A 24,271-nucleotide genomic window follows, 5' to 3' on the forward strand; every position below is an offset into this window, starting at 1 on the left:
AATTTGATTTATTTTTCTCCAGGATCTTTACTTGACAAATATGTGCTTGGAAAGAAGCTGGGACAGGGATACCATGGCACTGTCTATGTGGCTACACGGAAAACTGACGGCCAGGAGGTAAAGTTTTCCTCTGCAATGGTCTGTCTCTCTGTGTGCGTGTGTGTGTGTGTGTGTGCATGCGTGCGTGCGTGCGTGTGTGTGTGTGTGATGTATCTTGTCAGAAACACAATGTCTTGTTTGTGTAGGTCAGATCAGACATCTCACTTGTTGAATAAGTTAATAAGTTTTCACTTTATGCTTTCTTTGCAGGTTGCCATAAAAGTTGTGAATAAAGAGTATTTTGAAATGTTGTACAACGTGGTAAGTATGCATACTCTACTGAAAATATATGAAGAACAGATTAACTCCATCTTTAGTCATGTTTTTACTGAAAATAAAGAGTTTCTGAACATTTCTAATAATGGGGGTTATCAGTTTTTTGCAGATGAACTGTGGAGCACAAAACCAGTCATAATGTCTGAAACTGAGATCTGTGTATCATCTGAAAGATGAATAAAGAAACTTTTCAATAACGTATGGTTTGTTAGAACCAAGGGCATAGGTTTGCACTTTACATTGATGGGGACAGGTGAATCAAACAAATATATATATATATATATATATATATATATATATATATATATATATATATATATATATATATATATATATATAGTATATATACAGTTGAAGTCAGAATTATTAGCCCCCCTTTTAATAGTTTTTTCTTTTTTAAATATTTCTCAAATGATGTTTGACAGAGCAAGGAAATTTTCACAGTATTTCTGATCATATTTTTTCTTCTGGAGAAAGTCTTATTTGTTTTATTTCGGCTAGAATAAAAGCAGTTTTCAATTTTTCAAAAACCATTTTAGGGACAAAATTATTAGCCCCATTAAGCTAATTTCTTGTTCAATAGTCTATATATATATATATATATATATATATATATATATATATATATATATATATATATATATATATATATATATATATATATATATATACACACACACACACATTATTATTATTTATTTAACTGCTATTAAAATATATTAATAATTAATCCTCTCTTTGTACAAATTATAAGGTTTTAGGCCTGTAGCCAAGGGGGGTTCAGGTGGTTTGAAAGAACAAAAATTGGATTATTATTATTATTTTTGAATTTTTCTTATTATTCAAATGGCCAAATTCTGACTAAGGAAAAGTTGCATGTTCTGGCTTGTTATTATTCAGTTATTGTTCAGTTTGTTATTATTATATTAAATGCACACTTAAAATAGTATGGTAAGCAATTTGACAAAATGGCTGGAAATATTTTTTGGTACATCAAAAAGTGTGGTTATGATAACCATCCGACAAGATAATCCAGCAAAAATGAGTTCTTAAAATGTCACTAATATAAATATGCAATATTTACACCTCATAATTAAATAGAAATCAGGCAATTAACTGCAAAAAGGTTCAGTTTTTCAGAAACAAAATAGCCACCCCATTCAATAAGCTGGCTACAGGCCTGAAAGTACAATGTTAAAAAAAAAGGTTTATTAACTGATAAAGAGAGAGTTTAATAAAGATTTCCGTTTATTTTAGCTGTTTATTTTTGCAAATGAAACATGTCTCATATATCAGTATTATGCCTATACAGAGGCTGTATTTTTTCTGACAAATTGTTTCAACTGAAATTGGACACGCTACTCAGATTAGGAGAACTAGCGGGGTCATATACTTTAACATTAGCTGTTTATTCTGCAGTTAGTTTTCAGGGCATATTATTCACAGACTATTTTAGTCTGCTATATAGCGATAAACTGTGCGTCACGAGCATTAACGGCATTATCTTGATGGACTCCTTCAGTAGCGAACTTGCGTTTACAGTATGTGACTTACACTTTCGTTGAAAAAAAAGCACCTTATGTCCACCTTTTTTGCTGCCGTCATCCTCACTTGTGTGTCACCCAACACACCATACTGTAGCACAGGAAAAAAATCCACTGAGCTTGGCGCTGCTTGTATCTGAAGGCAGCCACAGCCTCTCACATGTTAGCAGGGAAAGGCACAGCCAATCAAAATGTCCATATGCGTTTTGGGGGCGGGAGGACGTGACTGAATCCTTTCTGCGTGTCTAGGTCTCTATGGTGTAGGTTAATGTTGACAGCGCGATTGTTTTAAAAAGTGGATTAAATTATTGGTGGGGACATTTCATTGATCGGTGGATATTGGTTTACAGAAATACATCATTCACTCGCGCAACAAGCCAGAACGAAAACAAAGGAACTGCCATGTTTTAAATACACAGCCGAGACATTACATCGTAATAATATATACATATAATTACAAGCCATGGTCAACCCAAGCTCAAACAAACCTTGTCGTGTTCTTGATGAACAGACACAGTCAAGAAGAAGAGCAGATTCTACCCTGTGCTAGCTTTTTACGACCCAGTTACTAACTTAAACTATGTTCTGCACATTTCCATGTAAACTACGTATGATGATAATATCACATAGATAGGAAATGCACAAATATATATTAAAGCTAAATCTTTACTTAATTAAAGTCAGAATTTTGAGTTTTCCCAAAAATATACCCGCATGACAAAAGACTGGTTTTGTGGTCCAGGGTCACACGTAGTGTTGAATTTGAGTTAATATGTGAAAATAGCTCTGCTTCCATCCACCTGTTTTCATGCGCAATTAGGATTATCGCATAAACAATGCTGAAAACGCCAAGATGCACATACATTTTCTCATGCACATAACTTACTTGGATAAACTTTATTCTAGAAGAAAAAAGGTGCATAAACTACGTTAGAAGCATTTTGACCAAATAAATTCCAGTATGCACATTAAAAAAATCATGTGATTGGGTTAGAAGAGGTCATATGATGATATATGGTTTCTGCTACATACATTCTTCCATGGTGGGGCGCCACTCTAAAATGCATCCTGCCACGGCTACATTCCAGCTTCTCATTCAAAACATTCAGTCATTGTTGTTGTTTTTAATAGCGGGTTATAATCGCACCAAAACTTATTAAAAGTTAAGTGAATTTTAACAGTGTGAACTTTTCTGTAACCGTATTAGTGCTGTGCGTTAATTGTTTAAACCTTTAGGGTGACGTGCTGACTGGCTGACAGTTGCATGGGGCCAGCAAACACGGCGTAGCTTTCAGTTAGGATGAGCACGGTTTCCATAATTTGAATTTATTTATAGATAAAAGTTTATGGTTCTGCAAACAATGACTTTATCTTGCTGGAGTTTATAGCCGTTGCACTTTACTTCAGGACGCATCAATGCCGCTCTGTAGGTCTATTGGAGACATTCATAAATATTCCTAGCAAATCTAATAAATGTTGGAGACATACTCACTACATAAATGTGCTAAATCGCACTTCAGCAGCGTAACAAGAAGATCTGCGCTTAAGCAGCGGATATTTGAGAGGGTGTGTGCATTGGAGGTTTTGTGCACGAGCAGAGGAAATTGGCGCGCAAGCAAAGAGATTTCACATGCTCGTAATCGTATTGCATAAATGCGATCTCAACTTGTAATACTGCGCTCATGACATTTCTCTATTTGTCATTGAAATAATGCCATAGGTAGTTGGAAGATTTGTGTAAAAGGTCTGCTGCCACAGCTGGTAATAGTCCTAGAGGAAACACTGTGATATAAGTGTGTGTTCAGGGTCTTTGTGTCATTAATGTTGGTTTGCAGTTTTCCATTGTTGCACATCTGAAATCTTGTTGTGCTGATTGTCATTAATGCTAGCGCTCCTGTTTTTTTCTGCCACCTCGCTGCGCGCGCATCCTGAATGTTTACAAACATGTGTGTTCAGGGTCTTTGTGTCATTAATGTTGGTTTGCAGTTTTCCATTGTTGCAGATCTGAAATCTTGTTGTGCTGATTGTAAAAGGCCTCAGCCCTTCATCAGTCCGTCATCATAGTGCTTCAGTGTTATTATTATTCCCTCCAGAACTGTCTTGAGCATCTGTCTGCGCTCCCGTCTCACGCCTCTAAAAGCCACCGCGTTCATTGCATTTTGTCTTGGTCTTCTGAGGCGAAACCTTTTTCTGACTGATATTTGCTGCCAGTTTATAAGGCAGTGATGATTTTGTTTTCTTTGATGGAAACGCTGCTTTATTCGCAAACTTTTTATGATATTCCAGTTTTGCACATAACTTTAATTAGCATCTTTGGATGGAAACACAGCTAGTGACACACTATAATGTCATTTATATATGAGACACTCACATCTAACCTTTTCCTGACTTTATTTTCTCTAGTATGGATATAATACACATGTGATCCCGGAAGCACATACAATGATGATCCTCAAGAGACCTCCGCTCTGCCCGCACATCATAGAGCTCTACGAGTATGCCATGGAGGGAAGGAGTAACTACCTGGTCATGGAGTACGCGCCTTCTAACATAACCTTGGCTAAATTCATCAGGAAGAACAAAGGCCGCCTGAGTGAGAGTGTTGCGCGGCTCCTGATCATGCAGCTCATTATTGCAGCACAGCGCTGCATTGAGCATGGCATACACCATCAGGACATGCATACAGAAAACATCCTGGTCAATCCAAAGACCCTTCAGGTCAAGCTGATTGATTTTGGCCACAGTTTTTATGTGAGCAGATACTACAGGAGATGCCCCACTCTGGGTGAGTTGCCTTTTTAGTGCTGCTTATTAAGGGGATAGTTTACACAAAAATGAAGATAGTTTTAGCATTGAATAACTCTCATGTTGTCCCGAACCCCCTGAACACAAATGAAGAATAAAATCTTAGAGCTTATTGATCCTCCATAGACAGCAAGGGTCTATTAAAGGACCCCAAAACATCCTCAAAACAGATCATATGCCTTCAGTGGTTCAATCGGGTCATTATCAGACTCTAAGAATACTTAATTTCCACATAAAGCTAAAATAACGACTTTATTGAACAGGTTCTCATCCTCAGTGTCAGTATAGATGAATTACTAAACTATGTCAGACATAACATCACACGGGTTACTGGTTGTAAAAAGAGACCAGTTGTAATAGTAAACATGTCGTGTTGTGCGGTAGGATGCCAAATTCAAACATTTACTGTACACCACACTGCTTTCAATGCCAACCGCAGACGTCTTTGGCTAAAAGGGAGCTGAATGGAGTGAGGACCTAATTAAAAATGCTGGACTCTGCAGTTCTCATTTCATATCAGGTAAGTTCAGGCTATGCTGAATCAGACACATTACTCGTTTTTGATTGCAGCAATGATTTCAGCAAAAACAGTTAAATATGGTGAATTAAACTGAAGACACTGAATGCTAAGAATGAAACGTGAAAGTGTAAGTTCACATACCCTGCCCTACAGGTGCAGTTCACTGTCAGAATGCAGTTGTTTTGCTTGTTGATGATTACCCAGGCCTTGTATAACATTGTCTTTTTTTCCTTGTGTTTGGCTAGGCAGAACCTCGGTTTTTAGCACTACATAGTGTTAAATCTGATAATCATGGAACATTATTTCTTGCACATGACCACACAGAACAAAATTGTTGGCATTCAAAGACTTGTAGGCCTTTAACTTCTCACGTGTAAAATTACTTGGAGTTTCAATGAGATTGTATATTTAGGGCTGGATGTTTGGCCATGTCGTCTTATCCAATGTCCATTGGGAGGATGCTATTGCAAATGGACCTGTCAGATGAACGCCGCTCACTTTAACGTTAATTTTGCCGAATCACTGTGCTTATCACTGGATGACGAGCTGTTACAATATGCTGAAAGCATTATGTAAAAATATATATAATATGTAATGAATATAACTTATCTCTAATACAACAACAAACTCTGTACTGCATCGGATGTCATTCCCTCGCTGTAAATGCTAGCGCTCCTGTTTTTTTCTGCCACCTCGCTGCGCGCGCATCCTGAATGTTTACAAACATGGTAATTGGTCTATATTGTGCATGTTCAGGACACCTCTGAGGCTTTTAATGCATGCTGCTCTCAGTTGCACTGCTGATGTATTATCTCGGATGCGCCTGTGCTTTCTTCCAATCAGAGGAGGACATCAGCGGTGTATGCCACTGCACAGAGCTCTTCTGAGCATGCACAATATACTGACACTGAGGACAAGAAACTGTTCAATAAAGTCATGATTTTCAGTTGAACCACTGAAGCCATAGAGTTGAAGTCAGAATTATTAGCCCCCCTTTGATTTTTTTCTTCCTTTTTAAATATTTCCCAAATGATGTTTAACAGAGCAAGGAAATTTTCACAGTATGTCTAATAATATTTTTTCTTCAGTAGAAAGTCTTATTTGTTTTATTTCAGCTAGAATAAAAGCAGTTTTTAATTTAAAAAAAAAAACATTTTAAGGTTAAAATTGTTAGCCCCTTTAAGCCCCTTTTCTCATAGTCTACAGAACAAACCATCATTATACAATAACTTGCCTAATTACCCTAACCTGCCTAGTTAATTTAATTAACCTAGTTAAGCCTTTAAATGTCACTTTAAGCTGTATAGAAGTGTCTTGATAAATATCTAGTCAAATATTATGTACTGTCATCATGGCAAAGATAAAATAAATCAGTTATTAGAGATGAGTTATTAAAACTATTATGTTTAGAGATGTGTTGAAAAATCTTCTCTCCGTTAAACAGAAATTGGGGAACAAAATAAACAGGGGGGCTAATAATTCTGACTTCAACTGTATATGGTCAGTGGTCAGAGAGCTCTCGTGTTTCTTCTAAAACATCTTCATTTGTATTCAGATGCTCAATGAATGTCTCAGGGGTTTAGGACGGCATGAGGTTGAGTAATTAATAACAGATTTCCATTTTTGGATGAACTGACCCTTCATCTGTAACCTCCTGTGTATGTATGTTGAAGTCAGGAGGGCAAAGATATTGTGAATTACTGACATGAAAATCTCTCACTTGCAGGAGTAATGAGATACCGTAAAAAGGAGAATGAACCCTACAGATACATTCTTCATGCTGTTAGTCAGAGTGTCTGTGCTGTTAGAGGACTGCTGTCATATATGGTCAATGGATATCGCTGTTTCTCCAGATATGGGCGTCCACGATTTCACCCCAGTTTGTCAGCAGGTGAGAAAACAAGACTACACATGGTGCAGTTCATGGGGGGCACTTATTTTCACTCAGCCCCCCTAAAGGTTTTGGGATTAGCTCATGAATGGTACACTAGTATATTATCGCCTCAGTCCCCTTTAAATTTCATATGAAAATGGCAGCAGACTACGGCTTCTCTGTTTTCAACTAATTTCTCATTTAATCAGTAAAGCACAGCCTTGCGGAGTGAGAGCAGAAGGTGTGTGTGTATCCATAGATTGCGCTCGCACTTTCCAGCTGCACCTAGTTAAGATGACCGGTAGCTTCTGTGACCGCGGTAAATGTAAACGGCTGAAGTTGAAGGAGACGCATTGAAAAGTATACATGTTTGCAAACCCACCTAAAGTTACAAACAATGGCGCCGATGAGAGCGATCATGTGGTGAATGTTGATCTTGTGTTGAGCCCAATGAAAATGGCGGACGTGAAACAACAAACTGAGCATATAGTGATGCGCGCCTGTCAATCAATATTGATGAGCGGGGGGACCGCACTCCTACGTCAAGTTGCGGTTGGTCTTAAAGGGCACCTATGGTAAAAAATCTACTTTTCAAGCTGTTTGGACAGCCATATGTGCATGTATGGTGTATAGACTGTCATATTGGGGTGATATAAGCACACCCAGTGCTTTTTTTTCAATTTAACAACATAAAAACGGTGGACCAATTGGAGCGGTTTTCAAACCGACCGCAACTTTTGATTGAGTTTAAGTTGATCGCCCACCAATATTGATTGACAGGCGCGTCATCATATCCTCAGTTTGTTGATTCACGTCCGCCATTTTCACTATGAGTCGAAGCGATATCACTAAAGGAACACCCTAGCTCTATTTTTAGATGCAAGGCTCATTGGGCTCAACACAAGATCAATATTCTCCACATTATCGCTCTAATCGGAATTATTGGTTGTATCTTTAGGTAGGTTTGCAAACATGTGTACTTCTCATTGAGTCTACCTTATACTTCAGCCGTTTGCATTTCTCGCCATCCCAGAAGCTCCATGTGATCTTAACTAGCATGCGTTTTAGAATTCTAAACATAGGTTTCTATCAGGGTACACTCAAGTCGACGGCTGGGCGCCGCGGACCGCTGCAGACTTGAAGCGCCGTTGTGTGTACCCTCATAGAAACCTATGTTTAGAATTCAAAAATGCGTGGCGCGACGATTCGGGACACTTCATGTTTCTGCCGCGCCACAGAGAGTGCCCGGTGTGCCGTGTCGCAGCCTTGAGCGGTGCATCCGGTGCCTCAGTCAAAGTTAATTCAGTGTGCGTGGTTATTAGTTTCTGTGTACAATCTCGGTACTTGACACTAGCACACAGTTGGCTGTAAAACTGTACAAAGACACAAATGATTTTGTACTCTCTGCTTGGCCTGTGTCCGAGTCGTACATGTACGACTGAATGCGGATTCTCTCACTCCTGCTTCTCTCAGTCTGCCTGTCTGACTCTGTTGCAAACGCAGAGCGGGTGAGCTCATGGCCCCGCCCCCTTGTTACGTTGGGCGGGAAGCCGAAACTAATTTACATGTGAAGCAACACACCCTTAAATCAGCGAACTGTGGACACGCCCCCAACATGACACTTTTTAACACATTATAATAAAAAATCTGAATTGTGTTTTGAACTGAACCTAAACTGGCACACTCACAAATCTTAAAAAAGAGGTAAACTGTGTGCCCTTTAAAACCGCTCCAATTGGTCCACCATTTTTATGTTGTTAAATTGAAAAAAAAAAGGACTGGGTGTGCTTATATCACCCCAATATGACAGGTCTATACACTATACATGCACATATGTCTGTCCAAACAGCTTGAAAAGTAGATTTTTCACCATAGGTGCCCTTTAATTCTAATGTTTGAGTGTGGCCCATTCATCTAGAACTGTGATTATAACTGACTGAAACTGTGTATTTAATGATTTTATTCCAGCCAATCAGAATCAAGAATTTCACTAGATCATTGAATAAATCTCTGTGTCGTATCGTCATCAAGAGCATCCATGACTAACCTGTTCTCTCTTTAATATTTCTACAGAATGCCGGGATCTGTTTTGGTGGTTAATCAGTTTCCGTCCTGAAACAGGACCCGTTTTGGAGGAGATTTTAGAGCACAAGTGGTTCAGCATGACATAGACCCCATCAGCAGCAGAAAACAGGTTTTCATTCTTCCATTTCTGTCATTCGTTGTTTTGCTGTTTTCCTCTTCTGCTTCCCAAATTCTGCACTTCCTCCTGCGAGGGTCGCAGTCAGAGCTGCATGTAAATGATGGCCGGATGAAGCATGCCCATTGGTCCACCAGCTCTACACTGACAGCACCTCCTCCAGCCAATCAGGCGAGGAGGGAAGCTGATGTCTCTCTAATGGCGGCCGATGCGCACAGGCGACGCCGGAGATTGAGTGTTAGCCGCTTATCCTCAGCTGGGGTAGAATCTGTCTGTGGCAGGACAGCATTAATAGTTTGAAATAACAGGACGTAGTGTTTTTATATTAACCGGGTTAGCACCGACTGTATAGTAAATAGTAATATTAAGGGAAATAGTCACAGATTAATCAATCTAACTGCTGGAAAGGGGGATTTATTTGCATACTTGTGTGGTTTATTTCTATAGATGTTGGAGTAATAGTCAAAGATAAAGTCAGCATATTATTAATGTAGTGCGTCAATACTTTTAAAAACACAAAAAGCCTAGTTTTGACAGTAGTCATAGCTCTAACGGGACTTTAGGCAGGTTTAAGTGAGATAATCGCATGTAACAGGGGTGTCGTGGGGTAGTTTTTAAGGCTTTTTCTCTTTAACAGAGATAGGATAGGATGGTGTAGATAGCGCAGGATTATAAGGGCGAACAAGCTAGAAATAAGAGCCTCCCGCCACAGAGATATTTTACCCCAGGTGTGGATTTCTCAGATCTGATTATGATTATTTCTAGTGCTGGTGCTCACACGTTTCTGCTTTCTTCTTATTTTCACTTGTTTTACAAGCGAGCACTGGACGTATGTAGATTAGCTTTAACATAAACAAGTAGTTCAAGTAGTTTAATGGAAACATTTTGATCAGCAGGGGTTGGTAAATAACAGCATTTTGGTAAAGACTGGGAGATTTAGATATTGTTTAGTGGACACAAATGTAGATTTGTAATAGATTTTTATTGATATTAATAAGCGTATTGATAATGTTTAGCAAACGCTCTCATTTCTGCGTGTGTTCTTTAGATAATGTGCTGGAAATCCTGTGCTTGTTTGGAGAATATCATTGGTCCTCATTGATGAAGCATTTGTAAATATTGGAGTATGTTAGTGATAGTTAAAGGTTTGATAGTTAAACGTGTTCGTTAATGAATTATAATTAGTCAGGGTTAGGGTTTAGGGTTAGACATACAGAAAATAGAGGAGTCATCATCTTTCACTAATGAGGCCAAATCTCACCTCTGTCTTTCTTTTTCTTTCTTTCTTTCTTTCTTTCTTTCTTTCTTTCTTTCTTTCTTCTTTCTTTCTTTCTTCTTTCTTTCTTTCTTTCTTTCTTTCTTTCTTTCTAGGTTTTCTTTCTTTTTTTCTTTCGTTCTTTCTTTATTTATTTATTTATTTATTTATTTATTTATTTATTTATTTCTGCTTTCCCAGTTCCCTCTTAACATTAGATTCTTTGTTTTTAGGTTTAGGTTAGGGTTATGTAAGGGTTAGGCTAATTTTTTTTGCTTTATGTTTGGTTTATTTAGTCTCTCCCGTCTTTCTTCTTCTCCATCACTGTTGTGTGATCACTGCACAGATTGTTATTTAAGAGCAATTGTTAATTATTATACACTTCTCTGTCCTCGACTGTGCGCATCGGTCGCCATTAGAGTGACGTCAGCTTCCCTCCTCGCCTGATCGGCTGGAGGAGGAGCTGTCAATCTAGAGCTAATGAACCAATGGGGACGCTTCAGCCGGTCCTCATTTGCATGCAGCTCTGACTGCGACACTCGCAGGAGGAAGTGCACAGTGTGGGAAGCAGAGGGTGAAACAGCATAATCTCAGAAAACAATGGAAGTATTAATTCCTCATGATTTTGTTTTGTCACTGACCACAGGTGTGCTGCTCTTCCTATCCTTTCTGTGAAATAGGGACTGTCTGCAGTTTGGCCTATGAACCCCATGGAGTGTGTTGAAGCTGTTTTCTGCTGATTAAACTGTAAAATATTGTCTTCAATAAATTGTATCTCTGACTCCTGGTCTTTGTTCATCACACCGGCCTCTTGGCTACGGGTCTGAAACTTAATAAACTGTATGAATACAGGATTAATTATTAATATATTTTCATAGCAGTTAAATATATATGGGGGGAGGGGGTGTGTTGTTTGATTCACCTGTCTCCACCAATGTCAAGTTCAAACCTACGCCCTTAAATTGGAAGTCTATGGGCAGAAAAGGCCAGTGTTGCCGCAGCTTTAGTTGTATTGCAAATATATTTTTAATTTTAATAGTACACTGCTGTCACATCCCCGGCTCGTTCCTGCTGCTCTAATCATCACACCTCTCCAGCCACCTCTCACCACACTCATGCACAATCACCAGAATTCTAATTACACACACCTGCACCAGCAATCACCAGTCACTATAAAGACTCACCTTTTCCAGTCGATCATCGGCTGGAATTGAAGTCAGATGGTTCATCTCCTTCTTCCTTGTTCGCCTTTTTCTGTGGATGTTACCCTTCTCCCGTGGACGTTTCTCTTAACCTGTGGATGCACATGCTGTGATTAAGGGAAGTGACTATATACTCTGGTGGTTGAATGAAGATCCTTGTGTACTTTATGAACTGCTTACAAGACTGCTTTCATTTCACGAGTAGCACTTACCTGCTTCTCCTATTGAACTATCCACATTGTTTTGAATAAATTGACTAAAACACCATCCTTGTCTTTGTGTGACCGTGACAACTGCAAGTATACTAACCAAAAGTTTACTTAATTTCAATATATTAAAAGTATTATTACCATGCTTTTCTATATAACTTAACACTTTAAAATAATTGTAATTTAGTATATTTTCTAAAATATATTTCAGAAAAATGCAGATTGAATGCTTTATTTTTATTTATTTAGCATTTGATAATATATTTAAGTATTTTAACTATGCATTGAAAAAGAACTTTAAGAATGTATCAAACACACTTTCAAAGCACATTGTTAAATAAACAGAAGTTGTATACTTTGTTACATTTTATAATAATTTTAGTGTCATTTTTCAATCATGCAGTTCATTACTGCTTTTTAGAAAGTAATGTCAAATGCATTAAAAGCCCACTTAAAACATTTGTAAATAACTCCCATTATTGTATAAGATGCTGTTGACGCTAACAAAATATCTATTAAAAAAATTAAATTACTATAAATAATTTATTTCATTGACAAATGTATAATTATTGTATATATTGTGGAAAGATCGGTTAAACTAGATACAAAAATGATCTTAGACAATTTTTGACTGCTATAATTAATTTCATTTTGAAATACGTGATGTTTATTCATAAACTAATTTGACATGTATTTACAGCCCCAATGCAACATTTTCTTCATGTAAACAGTCTTCGAATATAGTTGCAATGTTAAAACAATTTACAATGTTAATCTCTTTTTTGAGATATAAAGAAGATGTTTCTGTGACTGACTACACCTATTTCTGCCAATACCTTTCAAACCCTGAATTCTTTATCTCTTCAATCGTGACGTGTTTACAAGGAAATTCAAGAACAAAGGGGACTGCATTCTTTCAAATTCACTGTAACTAGCAATTGAAGTTCAGCAGAATTTAAGAAGCTCTGAGAACCAGGTGTGCCTATACTTCAACTGTGTATATATATTAAGCTCTAACCAACTAAAGTTGCAAGTTCCGTTGTTACAAACATAGTTCGTTGATTTGGCGTTTCCTAAATCCATCTTTCATTCGCAAACTGTGTCGCAAACTTCTATGCTTGCAACTAGATGCATTTCAAGAGTTCCCACTTAGATATGCTTGACATATAAAGCAGGTTTGGCATGCTGTCCCGGGAGAGAACCCTGAGCTTGGAGATATTTTCATATCATTTCACTTTGCATATCAGGAGATCCGAGATCAGGTAGGTCTCGAGAGCTCCCCCTTTAGAAAAGGGAGGAAAAGGAGGAGATGGGGTGGAAGGGGGGGATTCTTCCAAACGAAGATAGAAACAGTAAGGAGAAAATGATCCATTTATAGTAAACTAGGATCACTCTGATTGGATTATTACTGATTACAGATGCGTGGCCAGACGTGCTCAATCATATCACGTGCTCCTCTCGAAATTAGTTTATGAAACTTCACTTAAATTCAAGTTCAGTTTTAGCAATCTTCATGTTTACAATTGCGCTCCCTTCGCAGTGCACTTTGAAAACATTAATGTCATTTTAAACACAGCCTCATGAGGAAAGCTATAGGTGACCTGTTATTTAGCGGAATATATGTTTATGTCCAAAGCTTGTGAAAACAAAAAAGCATAGCATACATTAATGCTTTTGATTTATAGGCTATTTATTAAGTATCTGTACTGTATATGACATGGGCCTGTTGGTTATAACATTTCTGCAGTGGCTTGCATGTGTCAAATTGTAAAATTAGACTTTTCAAAAAATAAAAAATAAACAATATGTGTAGTAGTTTTAATTTAATATCTGTACTACCATTTAATTATTAATAAATTACAAATAAATTTCGTGTAAACATCTGAAATCTTTATTTGACAAATGCTGACAAGTAAATACTAACTTCATCTGCAGTAAAGACAGCAACACAAAGCAATACGCTCTGTTAAAAGTCCCATTTTCTGTTCAAGCAGAAATCAATTCAAGTATTTTTAGATGTCAAAATAAAACAAGATTGTAAAAAAACAAAAAACTTTGTGTCTTTTTCTCTGGTGCAGTTTTTCTAACAGTTACTTTCATTTGTCATTGCTGTTCTACCAACCAACAACAATGCTGAACTCAACATAAAAGCCTACAATAAACTTCTCATAATATGTTTATACTAGTAATTGAAGAAATTACCCTTCTCAAAGCTTTGAATCAATTAAAAAAAACAAAAGATGAATTGTTTACTAAATTATTTGCTGATTCACATGCCTATAGCAACACCTGCTGATCAAAACTGTTAATGCAACAAAGCCTTAGCCAAAAAAGCCAAAAAAGTATTTTACGTTTTGTCAGTTTAGTGGCTAATTCGTACGAATTCGTATGAGTTCAGTCGTACGAAATTGTACGATTTTAAAAAGGAGGCGTGGCACCAAACCCCTCCCCTAAACCCAACCGTCATTGGGGGATGAGCAAATCGTACTAAATCGTACGAATTAGATCGTACGAATTCATACGAATTAGCCACTAAATCAAAAAGTTACGAATTGCCGTGAGATTGTGTTGGCCAAAACATACAATAAAATAGCTTTTTCTAAGAACATATTTAAAAACTTTATAACAATTACATGTAAGATTATCTGTAAACACACAACACATCAACCTTGAATCAGATGAGCAACAGCAGCAGGACACACAGACACTCCCAACAGCTCAAAACAAGGAACTGATTGTTAAACAAAACTGGTTTGCTTTGTTTGATAAGTCTTGATTTCTGCTATGACATTTAAATGTTAGTGTCAGAATTAGTGTAGACAACATTAAAGGCAATATTTTATTGAATATTAAAGCCACAGCCATATCACCCTGCAGCCCAAGACCGGTTACTCACTGAAGCTAAGCAGGGCTGAGCCTGGTCACTACCTGGATGGGAGACCACATGGGAAAACTAGGTTGCTGTTGGTAGTGGTGTTAATGAGGCCAGCAGGGGGCGCTCAACCTGTGGTCTGTGTGAGTCCTAATGCCCCAGTATAGTGAAGGGGAGACTATACTGTCAGTGAGCGCATGTTTCGGATGGGACGTTAAACCGAGGTCCTGACTTACTTTGGTCATTAAAAATCCCATGCATTTCTCGTAAAGAGTAGGGGTATAACCCTGGTGTCCTGGCCAAAGTCCCTCAATCGGCCCTTACGATCATGGCCTCCAAATCATCCCCATCCACCTAATTGGCTCTATCACTGTCTCTCCACTCCCCCAATAGCTGGTGTGTGGTGAGCGCACTAGCGCCGTTGTCCTGTGGTTGCCGTCGCATCATCCAAGTGGATGCTGCACACTGGTGTTAGTGTGGAGAGACCCCCTCACGATTGTGAAGCGCTTTGGATGTATGGCCATACATAATACATGTGCTATATAAATACAATACATTTTATGTTCTTCCAGCAGGAAGATCCAATATAGTACGTTGGTATTTACTTCAGGAAGTAAAGTAATCACCAAAAAAAACCTTGCTTACCAAACACATTCAAAACCAAACTACTTACTGATAAAATGCCCAAGAAAGTTTCAGTTTCATTCTAAGAGGAAGGAATGTGGGAGGGGATCTTGTTTCTTGAGCTACAAAATAGAAATCTCTGTTGTGAATCCAGTTTCTTTCACAAGACTGAAGGAGTGTTTCGAGCCAAAAGTGTGAGTAAATTTAAATGTCATGTAACATGCTTGCTGTAAATTAAAAGCAACTTATAATATTTGATAAGTCTAAAGTAAATCAAATCTAAGTTGCAGTCTTAAATTGAGACTTTTCTTCTAACAAAACTTTAATGAAAAAAAGTCATAAATGATTAATCGGATTATACAAACAAAAAGAAAAAGTTTGAAAATTCAATCCAAATGTAATGAGATAAATACAACTCAAAAGTAAAGTTTGTAGAAAAACTTCAGTGTTGGCTGAGAAAGCCTTAGCTAAATGTTTGAAGTAGTTTTTAAACGCTGGAGATTTGAAACCGGTTCTTCCTGGCTCAAAATGAGGCGGTCACCTGATCATGAAATGTTTTCTACACATTTTGCTTTGTTCTTGTAATCTTATCGTTAAATCTAATTAAATACATGACTAACTGATCAGTTCATGTACAGTAATATCAGATTCTATGCTAAAGACGAAATTGGGACCCAATAATAATTTACAGAAATGTTTTATTTACCTGAATAAACCTGAATCTAATATGTTCAGGTAAATCTGAGACAGACAAAGAGTATTTAGAGCTCACTATTTTAACATATGCTCTCTGTCAGAAATGAGACCATGAAGATAAACTAAAGCCATTTAAGTTTTAAATAAGCGTGTCATTCAGACTTAGAGATCATCTCCCAAGAACAAAAATCCGATCTGCAAATCGACTATCTACAGTGATATGCAAACTTTAGAAGTATCGGTAACACTTTATAATAACTACACACTATGAATCATTTATTAAGCATTAGCAAATAGTTTATTCATTATCTGTTAAGTAATAACTCTACATTAAGAGACATTAGTAAGCAGTTTATAAATACCGCTACAAATGCTGTATTCTTGACTTATAAGCTCATTTATAATGTGCTTAATGGTTGTATTTTCATACTTTGTTACTTATAATTGTTTATTACTAAATGAAGCATTGCATTATTTACAAACCATTTGTATTTAATGGGGGCTTTTAGAATCATTCAGAATGAGTTAGTAAATGATTATTAAACTAGTGAAATTAACGTTTATATATCTTATTATTCAGGGAAAGTATGTAAATAAATGCTTTATTAATGCAACTCCATCCTGTTTTGTGAGATAATCTAAAGTGAGGACTATTTATGCTTCATAAATCCCTTATAAATGACAATTAAAGGCTCAGATCAAATGAACAAGCAATGAACAAGCTCCAAAATGAAAGATAATTAATGAAATCCGACTTGGCCCATGGACACATTTCTTAAGTGTAAGTAAATGGCTGCCTCCTTGTTTTCTCTAGCTTCCAAATGATGTATTTAATTGTGTTTTGTTCTTGTAACAGCTTGCACTGTTTCAGGTTAACTCTTTATATTCTTATATCACGTCTAATTCGACGTTTAAACACGATATGTGCCCCTTTGTTTACGGATTTAAATGCGTTTGTGAGCTCGTGTTCCACTGCCGTTTGTTGTTGCTATGGCCATTGTCAGCTGTTCCTACACACATGCAGGGGTCAAGGTTAGAAGAATAGTTCAGCTTTTGCTGCTGTGTGGATTAATACAGATTGTGTGTCATTTAAGAATAGAGCAATATGCTGGTGTTTACTGCACTGCTTTTGGGGGTGAGGTGTCTGAATAACACTGTTGAGAACCGGGTACTGTTTACTGTGATATTAGTAAGTTTACTATGAAGCGTGTTTCGGGCTGCGATCGGATCCTATACCAATGTTGGTGACCCGAGGGCTTGATAAACCATGCTGGCATTTTACTGTCGCGCGCTAAACGCTGTCGACCAATCGCAACAGGCTGTCATCGGTCCAATCAGCGCAAAATAGCTTTGCGCTAAGGAGGGGTTTGGGAACAAATTAATCGCTGAACGATTCATATGGGAGTCGCTGGGATAATTAGGTAAAAATAAATTCATATTATAGGACCATGAAAGTAAGACCCTGCATGCATATCAGTATGTTGTTGGAGAACCATAAAACCGAAATATGACCTTTTAATGTATAATAGGGGCTCTTTAAATGGACACTAATAATCCGATTTTAATACGATTAAGACAATACTTTGATAAAGAGTTTCCTACAAACGTATTTCAACAAAAAAATGATGGATATTTATTCAAGACATGTTTGTTTGTTACAGATATTCCTGGATGTGTTTGTGAGTTTTGAAGAAATTCATTAACAAAGACAATGGTGAGTTAATTAATTATAGTGTCCAGTCTTGCATGTTTTTTTACATCCTATTATAAATGGCAAGTACAAGAGATTTTGTTTTTTAGTATCAGTACTTTACTTCACAATTTTTTTGTGCAAATTTTTACTTTTACTAATTACATTTTTACTCAAACATCTGCACTTATTAAATTTATCTGCTGTTATATTAAGTATATAAAGACCAAAACAAATACTTATGAATTATTTAAAATATTGATGAAATGCAATCTTTTGAGATATTTCTCATCTCTACTGTCTTACCACATCACTGTAGGGACCAAAACCTTCTAAAGTGAAATCACACTGTAAGGTAAAATGTGGTCCAACCAGGTCAGTATTTTTGTATCAGCTGGGTTATATGTGTACAGTGCATCTGGAAAGTGTTGATAGCGCTTCACTTTTCCACATTTTATGTTACTGCCTTATTCCAAAATGGATTAAATTCATTTGTTTCCTCAAAATTCTCCACACAATACCCCATAATGACAATGTGAAAAAAAAGTTTTTGAAGTTGTTGCAAATTTATTAAAAATAAAAAACCTGAAAAATCACATGTACAGAAGTATTCACAGCCTTTGCTAAATACTTTGTTGGTGCACCTTTGGCAGCAATTACAGCCTAAAGTCTTTTTGAATTTTTGCCCATTCCTCTTTGCAATACCTCTCAAGCTGTATCAGGTTAGATGGGAAGCAACAGTGTACAGCCATTTTCAGATCTCTCTCTAGAGATGTTTATTAGGATTTAGGTCTGGGCTCTGGCTGGGCCACTTAAGGACATTCACCAAGGGTTTGTGAAGCCACTCCACTGATATTTTGGGCCATTGTCTCCCCAGTCTGAGGTCAAGAAGCAGGTTTTCATTCAGGATGTCTCTGTACATTGCTGCATTCATCTTTCCCTCTATCCTGACTAGTCTTCCAGTTCCTGCTGCTGAAAAACATCCCCACAGCATGATGCTGCCACCACCATGCTTCACTGTAGTGATGGTATTAGCCTGGTGATGAGCGGTGCCTGGTTTTCTCCAAACGTAACGCCTGGCATTCACTCCAAAGAGTTAAATTTTAGTCTCATCAGACCAGAGAATTTTGTTTCTCATGGTTTGAGAGTCCTTAAGATGCCTTTTGGAACATTCCAGGTGGGGAGTGGCTTCTGTCTGGCCACACTACCATAGAGGCCTGATTGGTGGATTACTGCACAGATGGTTGTCCTTCTCTAAGTTTCACCTCTCTCCACAAAAGAATGCTGTAGCTCAGACAGAGTGACCATCAGGTTATTGATCACCTTCCTGACTAAGGCCTTTCTCCCCCGATCACTCAGCTTAGATGGCCGGCCACCTCTAGGAAGAGTCCTGGTGGTTCAAACATCTTCCACTTTTGGATGATGGAGGCCACTGTGCTCATTGGAACTTTCAGAGCAACAGAAATGTATCTGTAACCTTCCCCAAACTTGTGCCTCGAGACAATCCTGTCTCGGAGTTCTTCAGACAATTCCTTTGTCTTCATGCTTGGTTTGTGCTTTGACATGCACTGTTAACCCTGCGACCTTTATAGACAGGTGGATGCCTTTTCAAATCATGTCCAATCAACTGAATTTACCACAGGTGAACTCCAATTAAGCTGCTGAAACATCTCAAGAATGATCAGTGGAAACAGAATGTACCTGAGCTCAATTTACAGCTTCACGGCAAAGCCTGTGAATACTTCTGTACATGTGATTTTTCAGGTTTTTAATTTTATTAAATTTGCAACAGTTTCAAATCTTTTTAACATTGTCATTATGGGGTATTGTGTGGAGAATTTTGAGGAAATAAATGATTTTAATCCATTTTGGAATAAGGCTGTAACATAAAATGTGGAAAAAGTGAAGCGCTATCAATATTTTCCGAATGCACTGTATATTTTTTTACTTCTAAATTAATGTGCATAATTTTAATTCTAAGCTTTAGCATTGCACTATAATAATAAATGATTTCTTGCTATTTTTTAGCATCATGGGTGAATATGATCTTGATCTGGAATACCCTAACAACAACCCAAATATGGTAAGATTACAATGTGACCAAACAAGCTAAAAAGAACAATGATATGCAGCTTTATTTCTTAGCATTTCTAGCGCTTTGATAACCACAATGGTTTAGTCAACATGAACTGAAACATGTATGCCCCCCCTCCTACCCCCCCACCCCTCTTGTGTTTTCCCATATTTTCTTGTAGGGGAACAATATGTTGGTCCCATCATACAGTAACTATGGATATTACAACCCTCAATTGAACTACAATCCGGGCAATTATGCATGCGCTCACCGACACACTGATTATTTGCGAAGGTTTCAAACATATGAGAGTGCAGTCGTGAGGAATGGTAGAATTGTTGAAACAGATGAATACATTAAATATTATTATTAACCTAATATTTTAGCTTTCGTCAATATTTACACTACATTTTCTGAAAAATAAAGGATCTACACTGTAAAAAAATGTTTTTCTTGTTTCCTTTTGCTTTTTCTTGTTCACTCAACTTCTGAAAACTGCTGCACTGACCTAAAATGATTTGTCAGTAATACAAAAAATGTTTAGTTGAGTTAACATGAGATTATTAGTTTTCTGGAGAGGTGAACTCAAGTGTGCCACACGCCTGCTTTTGAGTGAAGGTCCCGGCCGTTAGATCACCCCTTGGGGCTGGCTGCAGTACATAGTCATAAAGTCATAAAGCCCGCTGCCTCTGTGTTAATGAACGAGACTTGAGCCCAAATAAAAAAAAATTAATTACACTTGCAATAAAATGTCCTGACAGATGGTTCCGGTCAATTACGGCACTGGTTATCGTGCTGATATAGGTGCAGATCTTCATTTTTGTATAAAGTATGTTTTTACCCACTAATTTAATGCTGGGCGTGTCATCGTGATTGACAGCTGTGATTGACAGTTTCTCAAAGCAGACCGTCTGAGCTTCTGCAGGAGACTGAAGTGTTGTTGTTCCATTTCTGTGTTATTTTACCATGATATAATGAGTTCAGCAGTAAACTATAGTTTCTGACCTACAGGATCTGGTGGAACACTGTTTATTCGGTAAGGTCAGGGCTTTATCTGGCTTAATTAGTTTGCTGATACTCGCCTAACCTAGCCATGATGGGGAAAATACAGGTGATCACTATCTAGCAGTAATTCTCTTTATTGGTGTGAAATATTAATTGGGAAGACACAACTAATGTTAACCGATCTAAACATTGATCTCCTGTAACGTTATTAGAACTTGATTAAAAAGACATCTCTGACAGTTTGAGTTTTGGCATGTTATTGAGTTAATCTACTGAATTTGCTGTTATAAAATATTAATATTCTAGAAACCGAATCTTAACAAATAGAGCTGTAAATGTTATATTATTTATATATGATTTACCGTTGGCTTTTTATTTGAAAACTCCTAATAATCATTAAAATGAATGTAAATTCCTCTTTGCCAGATATAATTAACAGAGTGAAAACAGAGGCAAAAAAACGATAAACAATATACAAGCGATGTTACAGCAGCTGATAGACATGGGTTGATGTATTGTTACTGCAAAGTTTATTGTACAAATTGACGAGGATTACTTTATAGTGCAGGGATGCGATATGGAAATATCCTGTTGATATTTAGAAATCTTGCAGTGTTTATATCTTTTAAACGCATGATTTTCCCGCATGGTAAATTGTTATCTATGGTGTGTAGGCTATATTTTGGGACCTGCTGATTGCTAATTAAAAATAAAAACCTTTGTAAAAATGTATGTGTTGTTTATGTTATTGTTCATATTTTACAAGTGTTAGTTCTAGATAACAAATGAAGATAACAAATACCAACAACCTGTTATAATAGAAATATTTTTTGTGCTTATATTACTCTAACTCAGGCTAGAGTGTATGAAAGATCGATTATTTCTGCAGTCCAACGTGTATTGCTTTTATTTATATTAGCGAGCCTTTGTTATAGTGCAGATACGGGCGGTCAAGTGAGAAATTCTGGGGCGTGGTTGATTTGACGTACAAGCGCTTGGTTGGAAGCTTGATTCCGTGGCTCCGCCTCTGGCTCCATCTGGCAGTCCTTCTGCTCATGCCCAGACTCTAATTTCAGCAGTCTTTTGCGACAGTTTGTGCCCGTCACAAGGCGTCGTTTTGCCTTCAAAGCGTTCAATGGCAAAAGGCGCTGTCACGTCATCCATACTTTTTAGTCATTGGGTGAACTACTCTGTAAACTTTTTAAGTTGTGCCAACTAAACATATTTTGTCTGCAGAACTGGTAAATATGAAGTTGAGTGAACCAAAAAAAAACATAATCCATATTATCTTTAGTTTTTTCTTGTTTACTTAATTTTTAAAACCATCAGTTGCACCAAAGAGCTTAGAATCACCAAGAGGCAAGACTCAACATTCCATTGCAACAGCAGCGCCTCACGCTTCCGCCATTTTGGAGTGAAAGCCATTTGCCGTCCATTGGATCTTATTGCTGACGTGATGGCAAGCAGCTGCTTTGTTTTTTTCTTTATTTATTTAAAAAGTGCATTAAAGCTGAAATACAACCTAAAAGACGACAATACAACACTTACTATCACAATCATCCGCACTTTTAATAGTTTATTTAATGTTTATATTTTAACTATACTTATTTTCTTGGAACTGTCACTTTTAGGTGAAACTACTTTAATTGTAAGGTTTACGCACTTGCATAATATAAATGAATACTGAAATGTTAAATTAAATTATCATGACTTTCAAAATGGAGTGTTTATAACAGACTGACAGTACACTTTTTTGCAGTATTATATGTTATAATAGTATATAGTGTTGTCTGTTAAAGAAAGACTAATAAAGCTTTTTACGTAAAAAGCCAATTTGTCCAAAATGATTGAATTCTGACATATAAATTCATCATATACATTTGAAGTTAGAATTATTAGCCCCCCTGTTTATTTTTTCCCCCAATTTCTGTTCAACGGAGAGAAGATTTCTAAACATAATAGTGTTAATAACTCATTTCTAATAACTGATTTATTTTATCTTTGCTATGATGACAATAAATCATATTTGACTAGATATTTTTCAAGACACTTCTATACAGCTTAAAGTGACATTTAAAGGGTTAACTAGGTTAATTACGTTAACTAGGCAGGTTAGGGTAATTAGGCAAGTTATTGTATAACAATGGTTTGTTCTGTAGACTATCGAAAACAAATATAGCTTAAAGGGGCTAATAATATTGAACTTAAAATGGCTTAAAAAACTAAAAACTTCTTTTATTCTAGCTGAAATAAAACAAATAAGACTTTCTCCAGAAGAAAAAATATTATCAGACATACTGTGAAAATTTCCTTGCTCTGTTAAACATCATTTGGGAAATATATTAAAAAAATGATCATTCAAAGGAGGGCTAATCATTTTTGGCTCGTTTCCACTGACTGGTACGGTACGGTACGGTACGATTTGGTACAGGTCACCTTTATCAGGCTTGCGTTTCTACAAGGGTACCCTTTTGGTGGGCGTGGTGTATGACAGAAAGTTTCGGTCGACATCATTCTCGCTCGAGGAAATGTCTACAATTAAGCTGTACGGGTCACTTACATATCAAATGAAAAGCACTCACAAAACAGATGCTTCATACACATAAATACTTGTGTAGAAATGTTTATTACTAATTTTTCAATGAACATGAGTTGATTATAACTGCAGATCAATGACAGTGCGAAACAGCCTACTGTAACGTCTGTAATTATATTAAATAACTAAATAAATGAACATATATGAACACATAAAGCCCCTTACAGTCTCCGATATGTTACCAACTACAGAAGAACACACACAACAGACATTTCGTCTGTATTTAGGTTAAAAAAACACAAAATATAGCCTACAGTCAGTGAAAACCTCTAATCTGTGTCTGTAATCTTCAGCAGCACATGTAGCCTCTGTTAGAGAGCAATTCCATCATTCCCGATTCATATTAGTCCAAAATGTGAAGATAATAAGTTAGTTATACATGGCATTTTGTTCATGTTTGCTGAGAAATAATGTGCTCCTTTTTTCCGGCTTCTCCTTTGTTTCTTCGCGCTTCACTCTCGCATTTGTCAGTGTCTGACAGGATCGGGTTTCAAAAGCGCGTCAATAATCAAGCGCACGTTATTATCCTCAGCTCAAGAAGTTTGTTATTTCAGATATAATGTTAGACGCGTGCGAGCGCTAGCAAGAAAGCGAAACCGCTCGCGCCTCAGACTGGCTCGTAAAAAACTACGCAGCACAGGGTAAATCTGCTCTTCTTCTTGGCTTAGTGGCTGTTCATCCAGACGACGACAAGGTTTGTTTGAGCCCGGATCGACCATGGCTCGTTATTA

The 24,271-nt window shown here is 37.1% G+C and overlaps 1 protein-coding gene and 1 long non-coding RNA gene across 2 annotated transcripts; both read left to right on the plus strand.

Annotated features, from left to right (window-relative positions):
* The first annotated feature begins 294 nt into the window (after positions 1-294).
* Positions 295-9,333, plus strand: LOC130243988 (serine/threonine-protein kinase pim-2-like). Its single transcript, XM_056476314.1, has 4 exons — positions 295-357; positions 4,323-4,704; positions 6,971-7,135; positions 9,191-9,333. The coding sequence occupies exons 1-4, from the start codon at positions 295-297 to the stop codon at positions 9,286-9,288; spliced, it is 708 nt and encodes a 235-aa protein (XP_056332289.1). The 3' UTR covers positions 9,289-9,333.
* Positions 9,334-15,616: 6,283 nt separating this feature from the next.
* On the plus strand, positions 15,617-19,965 carry LOC130243994 (uncharacterized). Its single transcript, XR_008839179.1, has 4 exons — positions 15,617-15,673; positions 17,837-17,889; positions 18,185-18,240; positions 19,894-19,965. It is a non-coding gene; the product is annotated as an uncharacterized LOC130243994 (long non-coding RNA).
* The last annotated feature ends 4,306 nt before the right edge of the window (positions 19,966-24,271 follow it).

Source organism: Danio aesculapii, chromosome 16 (assembly GCF_903798145.1).
Source record: "Danio aesculapii chromosome 16, fDanAes4.1, whole genome shotgun sequence".
Lineage (NCBI taxonomy): Eukaryota > Metazoa > Chordata > Actinopteri > Cypriniformes > Danionidae > Danio > Danio aesculapii.

What these genes read in the sequence shown, in the direction of transcription:
- LOC130243988 (XM_056476314.1), top strand. Translation starts at nt 295, where the DNA reads ATGCTTTCTTTGCAGGTTGCCATAAAAGTTGTGAATAAAGAGTATTTT. An exon ending in ATTTTGAAATGTTGTACAAC is followed by an intron (nt 358 to 4,322) that starts GTGGTAAGTATG and finishes TATTTTCTCTAG; the next exon opens with TATGGATATAATACACATGT. An exon ending in TCACCCCAGTTTGTCAGCAG is followed by an intron (nt 7,136 to 9,190) that starts GTGAGAAAACAA and finishes ATATTTCTACAG; the next exon opens with AATGCCGGGATCTGTTTTGG.